General features: G+C 36.7%; 2 protein-coding genes across 2 annotated transcripts in view; both read left to right on the forward strand.

Annotated features, from left to right (window-relative positions):
* The first annotated feature begins 7,631 nt into the window (after positions 1–7,631).
* LOC132182922 (uncharacterized) lies at positions 7,632–14,037 on the forward strand. Its single transcript, XM_059596291.1, has 5 exons — positions 7,632–7,988; positions 11,125–11,386; positions 11,489–11,685; positions 12,216–12,403; positions 13,514–14,037. The coding sequence occupies exons 1-5, from the start codon at positions 7,894–7,896 to the stop codon at positions 13,798–13,800; spliced, it is 1,029 nt and encodes a 342-aa protein (XP_059452274.1). The 5' UTR covers positions 7,632–7,893; the 3' UTR covers positions 13,801–14,037.
* A 737-nt stretch (positions 14,038–14,774) lies between these two features.
* LOC132180942 (ABC transporter B family member 28) overlaps positions 14,775–23,993 on the forward strand; it is a 17,549-nt gene continuing 8,330 nt past the window's right edge. The window contains exons 1-8 of the mRNA XM_059593953.1: positions 14,775–15,217; positions 15,602–15,789; positions 16,581–16,604; positions 20,191–20,292; positions 20,587–20,677; positions 21,221–21,321; positions 21,439–21,489; positions 21,579–21,707. Coding sequence (XP_059449936.1) covers positions 14,827–15,217; positions 15,602–15,789; positions 16,581–16,604; positions 20,191–20,292; positions 20,587–20,677; positions 21,221–21,321; positions 21,439–21,489; positions 21,579–21,707 — 1,077 coding nt within the window. The 5' untranslated portion in view covers positions 14,775–14,826. The remainder of the gene's footprint in view (positions 15,218–15,601; positions 15,790–16,580; positions 16,605–20,190; positions 20,293–20,586; positions 20,678–21,220; positions 21,322–21,438; positions 21,490–21,578; positions 21,708–23,993) is intronic.

A 23,993-nucleotide genomic window follows, 5' to 3' on the forward strand; every position in this document is an offset into this window, starting at 1 on the left:
AACCGATTAACCGATAACTTATGGGTCGGTAACCGAAAACCCCCAAAACCAGACCGATATGACCGATAACCACCCCTACAAAGAAGGCCCAAAACATTATCAAAAGCCTATATATAGAAAGCGGTTATTGGTTTTAATAACCGCTAACTGCTGGTTATAAAATAAGCAAAAATCGCCTAAATGAAGCAGTTGTGATGGTGCATAGGACAATCATACTATTATAAGTGTGATCATCCCCACACCAGATTATATAATATTTACAGGAAGGTGATAAACTTCCAGGTGGAGGTAACCGATCAAGAGATATAACTCTTGGTTAAGAGATGAGATTGGGACCCTATAAATAAAGTCCCATAAGAATACATACAGTATGACAATCTATATTTTACGTACGTTAGTTTTGTATTCTCAAGTTCTCTTATTCTCTACTGGATTTCCACCATAACAGAAGAAATCCTTTTTGAAGATTATTCTATGATTCCTACAGTCAAAATCCTACAGTGATATCAGAGCATAGTATTATGGATGACAAAAAGAAGATTGAAGAACAACAAGAAACGATTAAAGATACTTAAATTCTTTTATCTGAAATTTATCAAACAATTCACATACAAAAGAATTTGAGAAACCAGAGGAAATACCACTGGCTTTCTCAATTTCCATCAGTCTTTCCAAAAGCCAGAGCACAAACCACTTGTAATTTCTGTGGGTGGTTTGAGATATACATGCAACATAGATGCTTTGATGAGAATGTATCTGTTAGAACAAAAGTACTGGATAAAATTTCTCAGTCTCCTTCAAGACGATTATGAGAAACTTTTTCCCCAAAAATATATTTTGGATGTCTCTGAAAATGCATCTCCATATGCAAATCTTACTTCAGGAAAGTGTGAGGAAAAAGAAAAAAATTCGAAGGTGTCTTCATCTAACGATTTTTATTCATACCCTGCTTCATGGGAAGAAGAATATACAGAGGAAGAAGATCAAGAAGAAGTATCAAATCCTGAAGAAAAGGAAGAAGATTCAGAGTAAAAAGGAAATCTGGAGGAAGAAGACGACGGACTGCAGAAAAGAAAAGAAAAATTCGTAACTTCCCCAGCCCCAGACGACGTCGTTTCACGCTGCAAGGAGAGGATTGCTCCAGACAATGCCGTTCCACGTTGCAAGGTTAGTGGTGATTTCGATTCAATTCAAAACGACGTCGTCCCATGTAAACGGAGCGACGTCGTTCCGGGCATCACCAAACAAGCACCTAGTATGGAAACGACATTGTCCCAGTGAATCGGGACAACGCCGTTTCGGTCTTGGATTGGGTCAACCGACCCTCTCCATGCCTTTTAGATCATGCCCGAAAGAAATATCACGACCCTATACATCAACCCTTCCGCTTCGGCCCAAAGTGGAAACACGCGACTCAAAAGTTCGTGTTGAGAACCCAAGCCTAGATCAAAAAAGCCGCCGCTGACGCACACGCTAATGCCCAACTCACTGGAACTCAACCCTTTCGATCCGTTGCACAACAACCCATGCTGCTGAAGCCTGACCCGCCAATCCACCCATACCCGATAACCGGCCCAAGATTCAACCCGCGCTTCAAGAGAACTGACTTCAACAGACCCGATCCAACACCAGCAAACCGCTCGGTTCACCCAAACCAGCTGGTTCAGGGCAGATTTAGTGATTTTGCCCGTTCTAGCTCGTTTCAGCGCTGATTTGGTCCATTCAAAAACTATTGGAAAGCTGATTCGAAGGACTACAACTCTAGAAGTTTTGTTTATAATAATTTCAATAATTTTCAGCATTATAATCATAGAAATAATTGGGAAAGAGGAGAGTCTTCTAATCAAAGCCATCAAAGTGTGAGCCGGAGGTTCATCTGACCCTGTTGGTTGGATTCAAGTCAACACAAGGCGGTTGCATTCACTATTATAGATTTGGCTAGAGTGGAGATCTCATTTAACAGACGTCTGAGAGGTCCACATCCTTTAAGGATTGTTAGGACCGTTGAGCGGAGCCCCAGGGACCCGTGGCCTACAGGCATACAACGCTGCACTCTTCTGAGGACGGGTGAACAGGTCAATCCACCAGATCTAGATTTTGGATATTATAAGGGTTACCTGAACAAATACAAGGCGTGTCTGACTTATCCCAAAAATAATTGATATCATAGCTGTTGTTGTTATTATTGTTATTATTTTTATTTTTACAAAAAATATTGGTTTGTAATAATAATTAGAATCACGGACAATTATTTAGTTTGTAATAATTGGTACAATTATTTTGACAATTGTAAAAATTGTACTGAAAAATTATAAATGTAAATATTATTATTATTGTGTTGTTACATCTACTTTCTAAAATGGCTATTAAAGGTAGCATTGATTCCTCTATAGTCGAAAGTCTCAATGTGATGGATTTTTGAATGTGGAAACGACATATTACTTATGTACTTACACATAAGAAAACATAGTACTCCTCACATCTGAGAAGCCCAATCCAGCTGACCTGAATGATGTAGAAGCCAAAAAGAAGCATGAAAAATGGACGGAAGAGTCGAAGACGACTTAATGGTGAAAGCCACACTTTTTCACAACATGAAGGACAACATCATTCCTCTATTCGAAAGTCATAAGTTTGTAAAAGAAATGATGGAAGCACTTGAGGCAAAGTATGGCCTAAGATTTGACATACACGTAGAGTTTCTACTAGATAAATACAATTGTGCACATATGAGTGAAAATGATTATGTGGGCAAATTTGTAAATCAAATGAAATTAATTGCAAAAGAGCTTGCAAATGCTAGTCATCATGTATCAGACAAGACAAAATGCAGGTGACCACCATAGTCAAGGCCTCCCTTTATCATGGGAACATGTGGTGACTTCTTTAACACTTAGTGGTAAAGAAGTCTTCATGGTTTCTCTACCAGTGCTACTCGTACTCGAAGAAGAGAGAAGGAAAAGAAGGCGGCGAGAAGGAACATCAAGCAATTTGATGATGGTCCAAAACATACCTTAGACCATTCGAGCTCTTACATTCAGAGGCAAGCCCAAAATGTTGAAAAGAAAATGGAAGGATAAGCCAAAATGTAAAGTCAAAACTAAAGGAACATACTTTAAATGTGGAAAAGTTGGACACTTTAAAGCAAATTGTTCAAAAATCGGTGGCGATAAAAGACAGAAAGAGATTGCAATGACAATCATTGAAGTAATGATGACAGAACCAACTTCAAGCTTATGGTGGATAGATTTAGAAGCAGCAAGACACATCACAAGGGGTAGAGAATTTTTTGTAGACTTTAAAGAAAAAGCTGCTGGAGAGCATAAAGTATACATGGGCAATAACACTTATAGTGACATGTTAGGAGCAGAAAAATGTAAGATTTCTGTCAAAGATTCAGTTATTGTTTTGCATGATGTTTTGTATGTTCCCAGTATCCGTATAAGTCTAATATCAATTCCTATATTAGATAACAAAGGATACGAGATCAAATTCAAATCTGGGAAGGTCTACATTAGGAAAGGGAATACTTCTGTAAATGGAACAAAAGTGGATAACATGTATTTAATTAAAGTTGATAATAAAGTTACAATTTCACATTATTTTCGTGTGTTTGAAAGTAGTTCTTATCTATGGCATTTAAGACTATGCCATATTAATAAAAATAAATTGATAAGAATGAGCAAAAGTGGATTGCTACCTCATATAAATTCTGGAGATTTTAATATATGTGAATCATGTATTAAAGGAAAAATGACTAACAAGTGTTTTTGCAAAACACTAGAAGTCATTAGAATTATTAGAAGTAATTCACTCAGATATTTGCGGACCATTCAGAACTAAGACATACAGAGAAATTGAATACTTTATTACCTTCATCGATGATTATTCAAGGTATGGATATATCTACCTCATCAAAAACAAATTTGAAGCTATTAATAAGTTCAAAGAATTCAAATTAGAGGTAGAAAAATAGTTAGGGAGATCTATCAAAACCTTGAATAATGATAAGGGGAGAAAATGAAGCTATGGATAATTTCTGCAAAGAAAATGAGATAAAACATTTGTACACAATGCCATATAAGCCCCAACAAAATGGTATTACAAAAAGAAGAAATATAACTTTAATAGAAATGACAAGATCAATGATGGCATTTGCTGACTTGCCTATCCATTTTTGGGGAGAAGCCTTATCCACATCAGCTTATATACTCAACAGAGTTAAGACAAAATCGAAACCTTTAACTCCTTATGAGATCTGGACAGGTCTAAAACCCAACATAGAAAATCTAAAGTATGGGGATGCAAAGCTCAGGTACTTATCCCAAAACCTTTAAGGGATAAATTAAAAGATAAAACATGAGAATGGAAATTCATAGGATATGTTAGAATGGTAGTGGATATTGATTCTACCATACTGAGAAGAGATTGATAGAAAGTAGAGATTTTTTTCTTGAAAATTCATATCAAATAACTCCTATGGAAGATATCGGACTATTAGAAGATGGAGTATCTACACAAGAAAATTCAAAACAAATCAATCCTATGAAAGATATTAGACTACCAGAAGATGAAGAATCTGCATAACTAGTACCTATGGAAAGCTCATTTGAAGATGAAAACATTACAAATCTCCAGGGCAGTGGAAGTAAAAGAAGATCAGATCTCAATAGCTCTAATCATGGAAACAGTGGGAGAGTTAAAAGACAAAGATGATCATCAGTTATATTTAAAGATCATTATGTACTAAGTATAGACGGTATAAATTTACAAGATGATCCGACTAGTTTCAAAGAAGCTGTAAAAGGTGATGATGCAGACAAATGGATTGATGCAATGAATGATGAACTAAACTCAATCAACAAAAATGATGTCTAGGAGCTCACAAATCTACCACACCAAAGAAAAGCTATTGAATGTAAATGGGTACTGAAGAAGAAATTCAAAGCAGATGGAAGTTTTGATAAATACAAGGCTAGGTTAGTAGCCAAAGGATTCACTCAACAACCAGGTGTGTACTTTATTGATACTTATTTGCTCGTAGCAAAATTTACTTCAGTAAGAATAATCATGTCCATAGTAGCTAAGATAGATTTAGAGTTGCATCAATTATATGTAAAAACAACATTTCTAAATGGATAATTGAAAGAAGACATCTATATGGTTTAACCTGAAGGATTCAATGTGAATGGACATGAAGAAAATGTTTATAAATTGAAGAAGTCACTGTATGGGCTGAAGCAATCCTCAAGACAATGGTACTTAAAATTTCTTGAGGCTATCATGGAGATCGGTTTTGAGGTAAGTCCACTAGATCATTGTGTTTACATATATAATGACAATGATAAGTTAACTATATTATCATTATATGTAGACGGCATACTATTGATTGGAAATTGCTCGGAAATGATTCAAAGAACAAGGAATTTCTTAGCATCTAAGTTTGAAATGAAAGACATTGGTGAAGCAACCTATGTCTTGGGAATAAAAATTTCAAGGGATAGGACCATGAAATTATAATAATTAGATCAAGAAAAATATATAGAAAAGGTACTTAGAAGGTTTAATATGGATAAATGTAAACCTCTAAGCACACTCGTTTCAAAGGGTCAACATTTGAGCAAAACAATGTGTCCTCGAGATCAAACAGAAATTCTTGAAATGGAAACCGTCCCTTATGCCCAAATTGTGGGTAGTCTTATGTATGCTGTGACAAGCACAAGACTAGACATTTGTCATGCTGTGAGATTGGTTAGTAGATACCAATACAATCCAGGAGAAGAGCATTGGCAAGCGGTAAAAAGAATATTTAGGTATCTGCAAGGAACTAAAAACATAGGTTTATGTTTTGGATTAGAAGATCTAGACATTGCAGGATACGCTGACGCGGATTTTGCAGGATATGTAGATGATAGAAAATCTACCAACGGCTATGTATTCGTATTTGGGGGTACAACAGTTTCTTTGTTAAGTAAGAAACAAAATTATGTTGCAAAATCCACAATGGAAGTTGAGTATATATCATGCAGCACAACGGTAAGCAATGTTGTTTGGATTAAGCATTTCATTAAAAGTTTAAATTTTGAAATGCCAGATGGGCCTGTTAATGTATTTTGTGATAATAAGTTTGCCATCTCTTTAATAAAAAGTGGAGCTCAAAGTTCCAAAGGCAAACACATTCATAAGTTATCACTATATTCAAGACATAGTGAAGAGAGGTGAAATAAAAGTTGAATTTATTCCCTCAATATAGATGATAGCTGATCCCATGACCGAAAGGATTATCTTCAGATAAATTTAGAGAGCATGTAGCAAAAATGGGATTAAGGAAAACTTAAGATAAAGCTACATGGTTAAAACGGCATAATCAGAAGGATTTGGGGATGCCTGAATGAATGATGGTATGCGTTTATTTCACCTCATTAAAATATTTTTGGGCGAATGACACTTGTAAATAACATACATTCTAAACTGACATAAATATAAACTCCACTCAAAGACATTATGTTAAATTTGGTATAATATCTGTATACCGATAATGTAATGAATCATCGGAAAGAAGTGTCAATATAAATCTCAAATAGGGATAACCTTGGAGATAAGAAATTGAATGAAAGATTCAATACAAGTTTACGTATGTGGTTATTATGTAAAAATCATTAATTGTAGTTTAAGTGTGGACTGTATTTCCAACTATGGATAATTAATGTTATTTGCTTAAATTCCATAGCAAGTAAAGTCACCACTAGTATGACATCAGTAAAACACATATAGTAAAAATGTGCAATCATATGAAATAACATAAGTGCACACACATCAAAGATATTATGATCTGATTATTGTCTGCAAGCATTAGCAAATAAGGAGTTGACATGTTTTATGGTACCAAATGTAATCATGTACAACTAGGGTTTTATTACCAATCATAATAGTATGATCAAGTGAGAGATGATGGTGCATAGGATGATCACACTATTATAAGTGTAGTCATCCCACACCGTCAAGAGATACAACTCTTGGTCAAGAGTTGAGATTGAGACTCTATTTATAGAGTTCCATGAGAATACAATGCCAATCTATATTTTACGTACGTTAGTTTTGTGTTCTCAAGTTCTCTTATTTTCCACTGGATTTCAACCCTAACAGGAGAAATCATTTCTGAAAATTATTCTACGATTCCTACCGTCAAAATCCTACAAGTTGTAATTATTAAAATCCAATAACCGCCTTAGGTAGTTGCATTTAGCAGTTTTAGTCAATAATTGCTAATCACAACCGCTTGTACACCCCTAATGGTGTCTCCAAAGCCTACATCCGTCCGTCACTGGTCACATGATTAATATGTTGTTACATAATTTTAAATGATGTAACACTATGAACATCTTATGACTTTTTTATAATTCACTTGAAACAAAAGAATCTCGATCCACAAATACTATATAATTAGAAGTATATGACCAAATCTATTAAATAAATTTTTTAAAAAATTAATGGCATCATGGAATCTCAACACACAAAGCGAAGAAGCTCTCCTCGTTTACAACTGAAGTCTAAAGATGTAAAAGGGGCGTTATGGTAAATGCCTAACAGCATCAGCATGTCCACATGTCTCCTCGTGAATCGCCCCTAAGATCAGTTTCCTCACGAGATTCTGGTCTGTACTACTTCACCCCTTGATTCACTCGCAAACGCCCAAAACTCGCCCGCCTCACTGACTCACCCCGAGCTCAATCGACTCGGTCACCAGTCAATTACCTCCAAATTCAACCCCTCTTATCTGATTCAATGGAACACAACCAGTCACATCGCCATTGCGACTCTCATCACTCGCCGTTGATTCTCTAGAAATCTCAAAACCTTTTCTCTGTTGACTTTCCATTTTCCACGAATCAGATGGATCAGCTTCACTGGATTCTGCTCTTCTCCGCACTTCTTTGTCTCGTTCGTCCTCTCGATGCCAGCTCTGGTGACGCTGATCCGATTTACAAGTAAGGTTTTTCTTTTTCTTTATATTTTGCTTTTGTCATATTTTATCTTTTTATTTTTATTTCGGATTATCCTAATCGGTCAATGTTTGAAGTACCATTTTTATCCAAATTTTGTGTAAAATTGAGGTGGTTGTACTGCTTGATAGAGATTGAAGGGGGGAGAGTAATAGCGTAGAGTTTGAGCTTCATGAATGTATAGGCAGTAGAGTTTGCTGGCTAAGAGAGATTTTTTTTTTGAGAAATTATTGCGTTACTTAAAGACTTGTTGTGCTTTAGACTCTAGAGGTTATCATAGGCTAAAGTTATTGAGAAAGGCAATACTTGGATACCTAGGTTTGGTTCATTTGGTTCTTCAACAAGTAGATTTGAAGATGGAAGATTGGAGTAGTAGTATTTAACGCTAGCTGTATAACATATGAAATGACTAAATTTTATTAGATTTTATTTAGCTGTCCAGAACTTATTAGATTATTGTGATAATCTAAAATATTTTCTTTTTCATACTATTCTAACCTTTTAGATGGTGGTTTTCTTCACTGGAATGTAATGAACTTGACCTAAGGAACCAAACCTACAGTCTATAGTCTCTGAGTGTTATTAGAATGATAATGTTGGTTGTCTATATTGTGATTGTTTAACATATAATTAGCGTTATTAGAATGATAGTGTTTGTCCCTGCTGCAAAATTTTGTACTCTCCAAACTCTTAGTGTGCACATGTCACCATCGATTAGATTGAGTAAATTCCCCTCCAACTGGTCCTCTCCGAGTTCTGGGACTTTATGAGTCCTTGTCTTCTCATTGTTAATTTGCGTAGTCTTTTGAAGTTTGATTGGTTTTCTTTTTCTTTTTGGATTAAATGATACTAAATAGTGGTTGTGAGTAAGTGATAGAGAGACAAATTGGGGAAGTCGTGAGACAAATAAGAGTTTTGATGTTAGTTGTTTGTGTTTATAAGAAGCAAAACACAGCTAAAACTAAAAACTTCTTCAGCCCTTTTCTAGTATAACGTTTTTCCCTATTCTATGGAAAATATTTGAAGAAAGAAATATTAATTATTCTGTTGCTTTGTTAAAAACCTAAAATTGATTTTCTGGTGTTTGTTTGCATTGAGAAATTTCTATGTAAAAACCCACAAAAACAAATAACACCAAAGTCTGTGAGTTGAGAAGACGACAAACGTGGAGCTGGAGACTGTAGAAGTTGGGGATTTTGGATTGGAGGTCTCATTTAGTTGCAGAGGAGGAAGGGGTGGGGGGAGGGGAGGTGTTGGTAGCAGTGTGGAGGAGTAAGGAGGGAGGGAGGTGGTGTATGAGTAGGGAAAGGGGAAGAGAGGTGGTGATGGTAGCATGGAGAAGCAGGGGAATGATACTTGGTGATGGTGGTACAGTGGAGTGACGAAGGAGAAGGGGTGGTGGTGGTGGCAGTGCAGAGGAGTGAGGAACAGAATCGGGGTGGCATGGGGTTGTAGACTCTGGATGCAATTTTCAGGTGACCAAGAAATATCTTCAGTAGACTAGTGTTTTCAGAAGCACCAAATATAGGAAAATATTTTATGTTGAAACAAATGGAATTTAAGAAATAAAAGGGGAAAATACACTCAGCCCCCTTACACCACGATCTCTAGCTCTCGCCTAAGCAAAGTTCTCCTAAAATTGGGGTTTAAAAGAAGACTGTTCAGAGAGTTGGAGCATAGCCTCCTCCTCCCGTGTCAAACATATTCTGTAAGAGCCCACTCTTGCCGCAAATAGGATTTGATGACTTCGGAAACTCTCTAATTGGGGGTATCATTTGGCTCAAGGGCAGCTTCTCTTTGTTGCCCATGAATTCCAACTGGTTTGATTGGGCATCATAACTACTCTCTCCATGCAAGGCAGATGAATTAGCACGATAGAGTAGTGAGTTGGATGAAACTGAGCTGTGCATTGGCAAATGCTGACTTGATGTTGGTGAGAGTGCCCTATTCTAAGTGATCCCACTAGAACATCTGAGAAGTATGTTGCACCACAGTCTGCTCACGTGGGGCCAAGTTTTGTCTGTTAGAGGGAGACGATCACCTGCTTCTGTGCTCTTTGGGGTTAAGAGAAATGCATTGATCCAAGCCTTCTTCAGCCCTGATACACTCTGTCCCCATGGATGAGTAAAATCTGTTCTGATTAGCTAATGGTGTCTGTTCACATGGTAGTGTTGCTATGATTTCTGGTGGCCATAGAGGTTGAAACCTATATGAATTCGCTTTGGGCTCTTTGGCTGTTGCTTAAGGTGTGGAACTGGGCTTAAGCTGTGACTGTGATCATGTTTGAACTTGCTTCTCAAGTAACAAGCTTTCCAACATCTTCACAAGTGAGGAATCCTGGTCAAGGGGTTGGGTGTGCATTATTTTCCCAGGGACCTTGGAAACTTCAAACAAACCAACTGAAAAAAAAAAGAAACCTTAAAAAAGGGTTATTTTGGACAGTTTATGTCGAAAAAAGGCACGTGCACGTCATGCAGGGGTGGACCCAAAGTGCAGCCTTGGGGGGTTGTAGCCTCCCCCCCCCCCAAATTTTAGAATTTCCCCTAAAAGATATACCAATTTTTTTTATTTTTTTATTTTTATTTTTATTTTAATTTTATTTTTTTTACCCCCCAAGAAATCTTTGTTCTCTTTTTTTTTTTTTTTTTTGAAAAAATTTTTTGCCCACCCCAAACCTGAAATCCTAGTTCCGTCCCTGACATCATGTGACACATTTTCCGTTCAATTTGAAGGATAATGCTAATGGAGGGTGTTAACTATAACGGAGTGGTAGATAGAGGGGGTGAGTGGCACTCTTTTAAAGTTTGGTGGTGCCAGAGGGATGTAAGATTAGTAGGCAGTGTATTTTCCCTGAAATAAAATGTACTACTTCTCAAGCAATATCCATAAGTCTAGGCTGGAGAGCTGGATATTCCTCTGATTTCTGATGCCGCCTACAAACTAAAACAATTAGCGTCTACGAGGTTTAATTTGGTAATGGTGGTCTTGTAATTTGTTTATTCGTGGCTCTTTTCTCTCCCTTTCTTTCTTTCTTTCTTTCTCCTTTTGCAGCTTATGTTTATCATCATTACAGTTTTCATTAATTCAACAACTGTCATTGCTATTGTCATTGGTTTTCCAGGGCTTGTGTGGACCAATGCGAGAAAACTGGATGCGTAGGGGAGAATTGCTTCCAACATTGCAAATTTTCATCTGACGGAAAATCTATTGATGGTCCATGGTATCTGCAAGAGCCACTTTATCTGCGGTGGAAACAATGGGACTGCCGCAGCGACTGTAGATACAACTGCATGCTAGCTAGGGAGGAAGAAAGAGAGCAACTTGGGCATAAGCCTGTCAAATACCATGGGAAATGGCCATTTTGGCGTGTTTATGGGATCCAGGTTTTCAATTTTTTGTTTGAAGAGCACAATTTAGTTGTGAAATGGTTAGCTTGGTTATAATTATTTATATATTCTAAGAATAAAAACGTTATTCATTTTTAGGAACCTGTTGCTGTTGCTCTGTCTGCCCTCAATCTTGCCACGCAATTTCACGGTTGGCTATCATTTTTCATCCTTTTACATTACAAGTTGCCTTTGAGGCCTGATAAGAAGACATATTATGAGTATACTGGCCTGTGGCATATCTATGGGATTTTATCGATGAATTCCTGGTTCTGGAGTGCTGTTTTTCACAGTCGGTAAGCAGCCTCTTTATTTTATCCTTTTATCTACTTACTAGAAAAAATAATGTTCATTTATCCTCTGAACCGTTTGATTTGCATTATAATATCAGGAGAAGAGCTCTTGAGGCGAGCTGTAGCTTTCTTCTTGACATCACCTAGATTTGCATATGACATAAGTTTATGCCTAAAATCATTCATAGAGCAAGAAAATACCTTTTGCCTTGCACACAATGGTTAGCCTAGATTTGTACTCAAGTTATCTCACTGAACAGCCTTCTTGGTGCTCTTTGAAACAAAGTGGATTAAGTTTCATGGTACACAAATTGTAAAATGGGGTAGCCCTAACTCCAGAATTTGTTTTCATATTCAGTGGTCCAGTTGCGTTCACATCTCCATGGAGGGAAAAACGTATTCTGGTTCATTATTTTAAACCTTTCTTTGCTGCTGCTTTTGTTTTAAACTTGTGGAATTATTAATCATCAACGAATTTTTATTTGTTTTTATGCATTACGTTATTAACCTTTTGTTGATTTAATTACATATAGAGATGTGGAGTTGACAGAGAAGCTAGATTACTCATCTGCTGTGGCCTTACTTGGGTTTAGCCTCATTGTGGCAATACTGCGAGCTTTTAATGTGAGAGATGAGGCTGCAAGGGTCATGGTTGCTGCTCCGCTGCTTGCATTTGTTACAACACATATCTTGTATCTGAACTTCTACCAACTTGATTATGGTAAACCATTTTCCCAGTAGCCTTTCTCTAATAAATGATGTTCCCGTAATATTATTGTTATTCAAAACTATCGGTACTGTTATGTCAAGTATGATCTCAATATTCATTGCATAAGACATGGTTGGCCTATTGGCAGCTTTAGAGTTTCCTTTCAGCAAAGATTGCATCATTTGAAAATTGCTATACTGAATAGTTTTTATTGCACAGTTTCGTCCAACAAAGCCTTATTTCTGCTGTTTGGGACTGGTCATGCTTACTCTTTTTACTGCTCTATCTTCGTCCATTCCTTCAAAATCTTTTCTCAAGATATAGGCATCATTTTTGTCCTACTGGTGCAGCAGTTGGTTCCTTTTCCACACAATTCACTAATTTGTTTGACTGTTTCTTAACTTTGTCCTTAATTATTGATACCGTAACTACTCTTGGTGGATTTTATTTCATCCTATCCTATGTTGTCACTTCTCTCATCCATCTCAACAACCTTGTTTAAGCTAAGCTTGATATTTTGAGCTACGTATGTGGAAATGTGTTAAACTTCCTTAGATAGAGACTCACTAGAAAATACATAAATGATTTTGAAAATTGATTAGTCCAAACAAAATATTTTAATATATCTTTTTATTTTTGTATGCTTAAATTGTTTAAATTATGTTAATATATTTTGGTTTCCCTGTAAATCGGATCTGTAATATTGGCAAAAAGAGAATGCTGTCAATATTATCTCATTGTTTGCCTATATCCACACAGAATTAACGGAGAATGCTTCTAATCGTGTTTCTTAATTGCCTATACTCTAAATATTATCTCATTCTTTGCCTATATCCATGCAAAATTTACAGAGAATGTTATCTTTGGACTGTCTCTACTATCTTTGAACTTTTGATTCTGTAAAAAAACTAATAATCTCTGACCAACCATATATTGCTTGGTAGCTCACCAAGGAATTATTTAGATCGTGTATGAGTCCATCTTTTTGGAGAAGAATGCAATATACCTAGTCATTTAGTCACGTTGGGAAATAAGTTGTTTTAGTTTGAAAAGCTACTTCTTCTAGCATAACGGTGGTGCTATTTAATGAGTGTGGCCTTACACAAGCTTGTCAATTTGCAGGTTTGAACATGAAAGTGTGTGTGATTATGGGTGTTATTCAGCTTCTTGTTTGGGCGATTTGGGCCGGTGTTACTCGCCATCCATCCCGCTGGAAGTTATGGTTGGTGGTTGTGGGGGGAGGCCTTGCAATGCTGTTGGAGATATACGACTTTCCACCCTTCCGAGGATTTGTTGATGCTCATGCTCTTTGGCACGCAACCACCATCCCTCTTTCATACTTTTGGTGGAGTTTTATCAGGGATGATGTGGAATTTAGGACATCATCTCTCCTCAAGAAGATAAAGTAGCATATCTGAATCGAATGCTTGAACTAATCAGACAATGGAATGCATCAAGTACATGACATTTTCACCCCTGTTAATACCTCAGAACATGCTCTCTTTTTTCCTGCTGGTTATGCATTTCTTTTTGAAGTGCTTATCATGATAGGTCACCTTGTTTCGCATTTGGTTTGGTAACATTCAAATTGTTTCCCCATGATACTTGGGATACTTTTCAGTAATGGAATTTACATTTCTTGTTCATTTTTGTTATTTTTTTTCCCCTCCTTGAAATTTCATAGCTCTTAGATGTAAAATGAAACAAGCAATCCAACTATACTTGCTGTAAAAATTGCGTGGCCTGCTCATTAATTAGTATTTTGCTGTCATGTTTATCTAGTGCCATCAGTTTTTTCGTTCTCTTATGAAACTACTCATGTGCTTGGTTCATAGTCGTTGTGTCATTGGTGATAACTGGAATTGGCCGTGGCCGGTGGAGTTCTCGGGTGAGTCTTTCCCACGTGAATAGGCGGCGGCGCTAACAGCTCTGACCAGCATGTAATTGGGCTAGCTAGGGGTCATGTACCTTTTGCTTTTGTTGGCAAGACCTCTTCCTTCACGTTTTCAAAGGCCTCATCACCTTCTGAAAATGGTGGAAGCGAGCTGCCGTGGCTCCTTTTCGGCCGTTATCTTTAAACAAACTCTCGATTCAAATGCCAGGCCACTCTTTATAATGGCCCTAATAGGCATGTGTGGGATCCTTTACTTCGTTGTTGGGCTTCTACACAATCTGGTCTCTGACCCATTATGTCCGGGTGTTTGGGCCCATGTCTTCTAGATTTTTTAAATTGAAGTAGCCGTTTGGTAAAGTTGCAAATCCAAACCAGATGGACAAATGAGTCTTTAACCCTAAAAATTGAGACAAGCCAGCGAGTATCAGGTTCTATTTGGCACTCGAGCGAGTGAAGTTCGCATCACCCATCCCAAAATCTTGGGCAAACAAAAGCGCTCACCTCACCATTATCTTCTTTTTCCCACACGCTTGACGCTTCCATGGCCTCCGCAACTCTTTGCCTCTTTCCCACTCCCAACCCCACCCGCGGCCGTACACTCAAACCCAGACTCTCCCTCTCCTCTCTCCGCCCTTCCCTGCAAGCACACCCTTTCCCGCCATTCCCACGCAAAATTACTACAACACCACGAAAGACCAGGAACGCAATCTCATTCGCTTACGTGTCCGGACCCGCCTCGGACCCGAACGTGAGCGAGGCCAACCCGATATTCGACGGGTCGGATTCACGGGCCGAGAAGATTCGGCCGCCAAACGCGATAAGCTGGGGGCTTCTGTGGAGTCTCTTGGCTGAGCACAAGCTGAGGCTCGCGGTCTCGGCTTTGACTCTCGTCGGTTGCACCACCTGTACTCTCTCAATGCCCATATTTTCTGGTACGGGAAATGAGGGTTTTCGTTTTCAAACTTAATTTAATACCTGTTTGGAGGAATGGAAAAGAAAGGACAACGAAGTAAAAACCCAAACTTAAATAAAAGTAAAACGATTCATTAAGTTTCATAGAAGTGAAGCATTTTGCTTCATTGGGTCTAAGTAGATTCCAAATTTTCAGTTTGTTGGCAACAAAAAAGTTGCTTAGTATCAACTTGTTAGCATCTAGTAAGGGACTAGGGCACTTTCTGGCATTTGTGTCTACCATTTTAGCTGTATCTTGAATGTAATAAACCTTTTGGCATGTAATCTCACAAACCAACTTTTAATAGGAGTTGACAATTAAATCATGTATTATTGCTTAGTGTCTATGTTGATGGTTTTTCTAGGTAGATTCTTTGAAGTAATAATCGGCGCTAGACCAGGCCCGTTGTGGAAGCTGCTCAGCAAGGTCGGACTTTTGTATGCACTGGAACCAATTCTAACTGTTATTTTTGTTGTAAATTTGAACACTGTATGGGAGAAAGTTATGTCAACATTATCAGCCCAGATTTTCAGAAGGGTGTTGATTCAGAAGGTAAAACTCAAATCTTCCAATTTCACTTTTTTTTTTCTTCGTTTTCTGGGTTGGGTGTATAGTACTGCTGGACAATGCTTCAGATATAAAACACATTTCGTATTTCAATATTGTTAGATTTTTTATTTATAAATAAAATAAAATAATAATGTTACATTTTGACTGTAATGTGGAAACACTAAGAAATGCTATGATCTCAGTTTTCCAACCTCATTGGCTTCGTGAAATCTTCTTTTGCCATTATGCCCCACCTAAGACATGTTCTCTGTTATATATCCTTGGTGCAGCATATGTTTGTTTGTTTGTTTGTTTTTTTTCATAAAACGTAAGGGAAAATATAGGAATTGTGAAAAATTAGTTTCAAAAGTTCAATTTTGGTTTGCAAAATTGTTAAAATGAAATCATTAGACGGCTTTAAGACTTTCATTTTTTATGTTACATTCTTATTGTGTTTTTCAATTTTAAGAGTTCTTGCTTTCTAGGCATGGTAGTGTCGCAAAAAACATACAAACATGTGATATGCATTGGTATTGACATGCATGCCTTATGCTACCTTGGGTAAAAAGCACACACAAGTGGTTTGCCATCCCATTGTGAATACTTATTTTGCGATTCTGATTCATATAAAAGTTGTATGATAATTTTTTATTTACTTAATTATAGACTTTTAATTTTTGTTTGTCAAGTTATTTATTTTTTGTTCTGTTTTTAAACTTGTGTGCAAGAGTTAGTTAGTACTCAGCCCTAAAACCATTTTTTTTTTTAAAAATTTTATTTCTTTATCTATGCAGGTGGAGTTTTTTGATCAATACAAGGTATGATTATAAAATCCTATACATACATACATATGAGAAAGCGCGCTCGCGCATACACGCACATATCTTTTCAAGTGCTTTCATATGCTCATTTCATGAAATGGTCATATGCATTTATGAGATAATCTATCGCTGGATACTTTTATTGCTATATTATTCAAGAAAGTACTAGCGTCTAAGGGAAGCCTAGCTTTTCTGTGCACTTAGAATGCCTTGCGAGTTTATGTTATGTTGATGATGGACTTTATGTTTCTTAATATGTGATTGTGCAATCTTTAGTTAGAATTATTGACGTCTTGGACTGGCACTTTTAAACATCTTGAAGTAAGAATCACACTAAGTGCTTGTGGCATCAGATACTTGATCTTGTCTCAGAACTTTTTCCCTTTGCCAAATAATGGCAAGGATTGCACTCTTGCATCATAGTCAAAGTTGGTAGACACCAAACTCTAGTTATTTTCATGAGATTTAGGCTCGGTTTGTTTGAACCTAAAATATTTTTTGAGCCAAAATGTTTTAAGCTAAAAACATTTTCTCTGAAAATTATTGATTTTCCGGTATTTGGCTGACACCTTGAAGATGATTTTGAAAACATTTTCCAATGTTTGGCTGACATTGAAAATCGTTAATAGTTTCATGTTTCATATGGCTATATAAATAACTACTTCTATTCACAATATGAGTAGTATAATATAGAACAACTAGAAATCAACCTGATATCAATTTTTGAAGGAATAAAATTGGGACAACTTTCCGATGTAAATGGTTACTAACTATTTTAGAAGTAATAGCATCTGGTAGTTCATCTCTTCTATAAATTCCTAATTTTCATGTGGTATCACTTCAGCACTGCATTTTGCTTTCACGGTGAAGCCATATATAATCCTTTTTTCCTTCTAAGAAGTCTCCAAAAATGTAGAAAATTGATTGGTCAGTAGAATCCACTCAATATAACGTTGAAATTTCCTTTTCCAATATTATATGGATCAGAATTGATTAACTGGTTTTAAATTTTTTTGATAAGTGATCGAAATTCATTAAAAGACAAAAGGGCACATCCAAGTACACAAGAAGTTTACATAAGAAAATACCTAACTAGAAAAAGATAAAAGATAAAAAGAAGTCATGGCAACTAGAAATATAAAAACAATCATAGGCAACCTTCCAGCGGTATAGGGTATTGAAGAAGAAAGTCTTTAATCCCGCCACCATTCTCTCCTTGTCTTTAAAGCTTCAATAATTTTTCTCCAGATATACCACATTAAACAGGACGGGATCATCTTCCATATCACTTCACTTTGAGGACTACCAAGCTGCCCTCTCCAACAAGCGAAAAGATCCATTACTTTATGAGGCATGACCCACACTAATCCAAAAAATAGAGGATAGAGGATAGAGGTCCATAAGGCACTAGTTACCGGGCAATGGAGTAAAAGGTGGTCAATGGTTTCCATACTCTTTTTGCACCAATCTACCACAATGATATGCTGTTTTCTTAAGTTATCTAAAGTGATCATACCTAATGCGGCCGACCAAGCAAAGAAGACCACTCTCAAGGGGGCCTTATTCTGCCATATACTTCTTTAAGGGAAAGAAGTGCTCTCACGGGGAAGTAAGACATTATAGAACGATCTTACATCAAACAACCCCTTCTTAGAAGGGGCCCAACAATGTTGGTCATCACCATCTCGTCTCATGTTGATGGAATATGATTGATTGAAAAAACGAAGTAAAGAATTCCATCTCCCAATCATGTGCTGTTCTTGCAAAATTAATGTTCCATTGAGGAGAGCCATTAGATAGCTAAAGATGATCTGCCACAAAAGGATCCCTAAAGCGGGCAATGTTGAGCAACTCCGGAAACGTTACCTTAAAAGATTGATCCCCACACCACATGCCATGCCAAAAGCTAATCTTGGAACTGTCGCCTACCTCAAATCTAGTATATCTCGAAAACTCCCCCAACCCCTCCTAAAAAAAAAAAAGTTTCCAAAGGCCAACCCCATCTCACCGATTAACTTCTTTAGAACACCACTCACCCCACAAAAAACCATAATTAAATTCTACAACCAATCGTCACAGAGCCTCTCTCTCATAAGCATAACGCCATAACCATTTTCCCGCAGGGCTGGCTAGATACATTTGGAGGTCTAAGGTGACAAGCTTAAGTGAGGCTCATTTCTTATATTAATATATTAATAAATAATATTTGTTTTAATGTTAATATTATATTTTTATTTAAAAATTATGCTTCTAGCTTTTTGGGATGCAAAATTACTAATTAACTTTTTATATTCAAAACTTTCCATATTCTTCTCAGCATTCAATTCAGATTGATGTTGGAGCACATTGGAGATAATGACTTTTCTTGTTCTACTTGCAATTTAATTGAAATTGGCATTGCTACCTGGAGAAAGTTATGCATGTTGGACTTTCATGAATGTGAAAATGAGTAAATGAGAAAGTAAACAAGTGGACCACACTCTTTTCTTGGTCTTTGTACGCCTAAGAAGACCTAAAAATGCGAAAAGTCTTTAGCAATATTTCTATTCCCTCATTAAGTACAATAGAAATTTTGGGCTAGAAAGTCACTGTGGACTTTTCATGTAGTCTAAATTGACTTTTCATGCTCTACTTATAAATCCACTCAATTCAAATTGTGGACTTTCATTAAGCATAATAGAAATATTAACTTCTCAGGTATTTGTACACCTAAAAAGGCCAACTTGTTGAATCCAAATGCACCAAAATGTTGTTGTGCCTATGAAGATATATTGCTCTGCATTTACAAAAGCTGAAAAAACCCTTGTTGACCGTCAACTGACTGCCCATTCCTTATTAAGATCCCGCATTTACAAGGACGAGGAAGCAATAAAAAACTTTATTAAAGTAATATTTGTTGCAGAGGAACGATAAAAGCTTCATGCATAATATATATCTACATTTAGAGGTGTTAGAAAAAGATGCTATTAAACACAGAGAATGAACTACATATGTAGACTGATAAACAAATAAGGACAGCAAGATTATAGATGAAAGCAAGTTTGTGTAGAAATGTCCAAAACCAAGTTTCCTGTGAAAGCAAATTGCTTTATTGAAAACCAATTTCCCAACAATCCCCAGCCCTGCCAACATAGCATTGAGTTTGATGTAACCCAAAATGTCAATGATTGTAAGTCAGTGGCACACGGGAAATTAAGGAAACAGATTGACGTATTATCATGCTTAAAATTAAGAAAAGTTTTCCCAAAGTAAGCTGATTGGCATGGCGAAAGAAAGAGAATAATAAGTTGTGGAAAGGATAACAGGTACTACCCACATTATCTTACCATTTTAACTTTTGTTTCCCATGTTAGGCTTACAAATGATCTGTTATCTTCTGGTCAGTTTGTTTTCTTTTCTTTTCCTTTTGCTTTCCTTCTTTTATATTCAATAGTGGTTGCTCGCGTCTACATCTCTCTCTCTCTCTCTCTCTCTCTCTCCCTCTCTCTCTCTCCATTCTTTTATTTCTGGCACTCATTTGACCTAATTTACATATCACGGCAGTTTCTTTTTACTGGATTAACTTGGGTTTTGCTCCTTATAGGTTGGTGAACTTACTGGTTTGCTAACATCTGATTTGGGTTCTCTTAAAAGTGTTGTGAGTGAGAACATCTCAAGGGATCGTGGATTCAGGGCATTTTCTGAGGCAAGCAACTCTACACCACGCACAAGTGAGCTAAAAATGTTTTCTACATTTAAGCAAGTGCACAGTTACTTATTATTCAAACGTCACATAAATTTCCTAAATGTTCTGATTTAATGCTACTACAATTAGAATATTTTTTTTAGAATGCAATTATAGTTTAATTACTGTTCTCCAATAAACATTATTGCAACTTATCATTTTCTTAAAACAATTTCCTCTCTGTGTTTTCAGTTTTCAATTTATTACCCATCTTCATTAGGGTCATTATGTCTCTTGTTTTCTTTGTTCTTGTAGGTCACTGGGACAATATGCATACTATTTGCTTTGTCCCCTCAACTTGCACCTATTCTGGGCCTGCTGATGCTTACCGTGTCTGTTTTAGTTGGTAAATATTTATCTTTGATGTTGTTAGCTAGTAGTTTATGTTGTCTATTCTTACCAAGAAGCATGGTAGCGCTCCCAACTCCCTTTGGAAATCTTACAGCATTAGAATGATTTGCACTAACATGTTGAGTAATTTATTGATATGTGCCCAATTCGGCTTAGAGTAGAGGTAGATCATCTCCATTGAAATTTATGATTGAATGAGCTTCTATATTTGCATGTGGGGTGTCGATATTGCAAGTTGGATTTGCTTAGGAATTATTCCTAAAGCATGTTGGTTCTTTTCTGTTATCATTAGGATATAATATCATTGGAAATTTCATAAGCTATTGTCTTTTATTCATCCTCTATCTTCTGGTACCACTCATATATCTTTTGTTAATGGGTACTCATGCTCCTTTTTTTTTTTTTTTTTCCTTCTCCCCTCCCCTTGTGAATGTGGTTACCTCATGTTCAGTATGCTCTAATTTGGAAAAGAATTGTTCTTATTATTGCTTGTTTAGTGTTTCCGTTCCTTCTGCTGACTATAATTGATTTTATCAAGCTGTGTACAAGAGATCAACTGTACCTGTTTTTAAATCTCACGGGTTGGCCCAGGCATCCATATCTGATTGTGTGACAGAAACAGTTTCTGCTATACGTACTGTAAGTTCTTAATAGAATTCTTTGCTATTCTTTCTTCCCCCCCACATCTGTGTTTGGCGTAGTGGTTAAAGTTGGATACACAGCTGATGAATGAAATTATAACATAAATTTTTACAGGTCAGATCCTTTGGAGGTGAAAAGCGTCAAATGTCAATGTTTGGTAGCCAGGTAATATATTTCAAGTACTAGTAGCTGTTGTCATGGAGATATGAAAGCTTATTCATTGTGCTTAATGTTTATTTTGTGGAGTTTCGTAGGTTCTTTCTTATCAGGCTAGTGGCATCAAGCTCGGGTCTTTCAAATCTGTAAATGAATCTTTGACAAGAATTGCTGTTTATATTTCTCTACTGTCCTTATATTGTCTTGGAGGAAGCAAAGTGAAAGCAGTAAGCACTTCTAGCTTGTGACAACTTTTGTATTAGGCTTTTAAATGGCTGTGTTGATTCTAGGATTTATAATGATAGGAAAAGAACATATCCCATTACTCTCACTATTCAATTATATACATTGGAAAAACAATAAAATTGACTTTTTACCTTGCAGTGGTATACTTTATTACAAGAACACCCTTTTTAATACTCCCCCTCAAGCTAGAGAATATATAGCTTTAGATTTCATAAATTGTAGATGTAGCTCTACTTAGTATCTTATCCCGAATGAAGTGACTGTCAATCTAATATGCTTGGTTCTTTCATGAAATATTGGATTGGAGACAAAATTCCAAGTGGCTTGACTATCATAAAATAATGGAGTAAGAGTTGAAGTGTCGTGACTCAGGAAAAACACTAGCTATATTTGTGTCATTACTTCAAAAGGACTAGTAAAAGTTACAATTAGAGCTTCTTGAAATCACTTATAAAGCTAGTCTCACCTAATAAATAACCAATGTGGGATTTAGGACCATGCAACACTTTCACAATCTACCCGCCTAATTTGAGACTAACTTTTTGGGGTGCCACAATATGATGTTCTCCTTAGGGTCCACGTCATGTTGCATTGCTTCAGCGCTACATCATGTTATTAGGTTGTTCTGATTCCAATTGCGATGATTGAGAGAAAATATTAGCCACATTTGTGCCATTATTCCAAAGACTTAGTCACAGTTACAATTAGAACTCCGTGAAATCACTTAAAAAGCTATGTCTCACCTAGTAAGAAACCAATGTATAATTTAATAGCTATGCAACACCTTCACAATCAACCTATCTAATGTAAGAACTTTTTAGGGTGTCACATGAAGTCAGAAGACCAATCTCTTCAAGAAAATGTTATAACTACATTAATTTTGTAGAAGTGTGAGCCAATGCCCTGTACTAAGCTTTTGCATCATATTGTGCTATCACTATTTATTTCTTTTCCACATACCAAATTAGCACTTAAAAAGGTATAATACCTTGTAAAATATCTTTTATTTGAAGGAAAACTTGCCCAATCTACATTAGCAAAGCCTTTCACCCTAAGGTCCCGTTTGGTTTGCGGAATAGACCCTTGGATTGGACTAGCTAACACTAGGTATAGCTAGTCCTTGGTTTGGTAATACTCTATTCCTAGGAATAGTCTATTCCTATGAGACTACTAATCTCATACACACAGGATTAGCTAAGCCACTAAAAAATGAGTGGCTTAGCTAATCCTTTCATGTGGGATTAAATTAATTGTGTAAATTGCCACAAAAAACCCCACTTGTGGAATTCAATTTTGTTTTCTCTCTCTTTGATTCTTCTATATTTCTCTCTCTCTCTCTCTCTCTCTCTCTCTATATATATATATATATATATATATGACGTAGCGGAAGACTAAGGTAACTAATCAAAGAGCAGCGTCTTTGATTCTGCAAGGAGAAGCGTCTTCGTCTTCTACCCAAAAGATAAAACAAGCCTGCAGGCTAAGAAAAAATAAAACTCCGCAGAGTATTTGAGAGAGAATTCTCTGATTTGATTATAATTCAATTGATTGAGTTTTACATAATAGGCAAGCCTATTTATAGAAGAGAAATCCTTGGAGAAAAAGTAAACCTACTTCTAGTAGAGAAAGTAAATCTAATCTTAGTAGGAAAGTAAACATAATCTTAGTAGGGAAAGTAAACATAATTCTAATTAGGAAAAGTAAATATACTCCTAGTAGGGAAAGGATTAAAAGTAAACTATTTATTCTTGGGGGTGGGGACACACATGTCCTACATCAGTCTCCCCTTCTTGAAAAGAACTCGTCCTCGAGTTAAGTTCTGACTCTTCTGGTGGAAAATATTCAAAAATGTCTGCCACGTTGAATGTTGAGGATATCGCCATTTCTTCTGGAAGATCGATGACATATGCATTGTCGTTAATCTTTTTTTAGTACCTTGCATGGACCATACTTCTTATTCCTCAGCTTTCCAGAAGTACCAGTTGGCAGTCGCCCCTTGCGTAGATACACCATCACAAGATCTCCTTCTTGAAAAATCTTCGATCGCCGACCCTTGTCTGCTGCCGTCTTGTACTTAGCATAGGATTCTTCCAGATGCTGACGAACTCCCTCTTGGGTAGCTTTCACCCGTTCTGCTAAATGCTCCGCTGCCACACTTGCACCGGGTAGCTTAGGTAAAGCTGCAAGATCTACTACAAGTCTCGGAGTTCTCCCATAGACGACTTCAAATGGTGCCTTCCCAGTAGATTGATTCACCATGTTATTGT

The sequence above is a fragment of the Corylus avellana genome, chromosome ca5 (genome assembly GCF_901000735.1).
Source record: "Corylus avellana chromosome ca5, CavTom2PMs-1.0".
NCBI classification, from domain to species: Eukaryota; Viridiplantae; Streptophyta; class Magnoliopsida; order Fagales; family Betulaceae; genus Corylus; species Corylus avellana.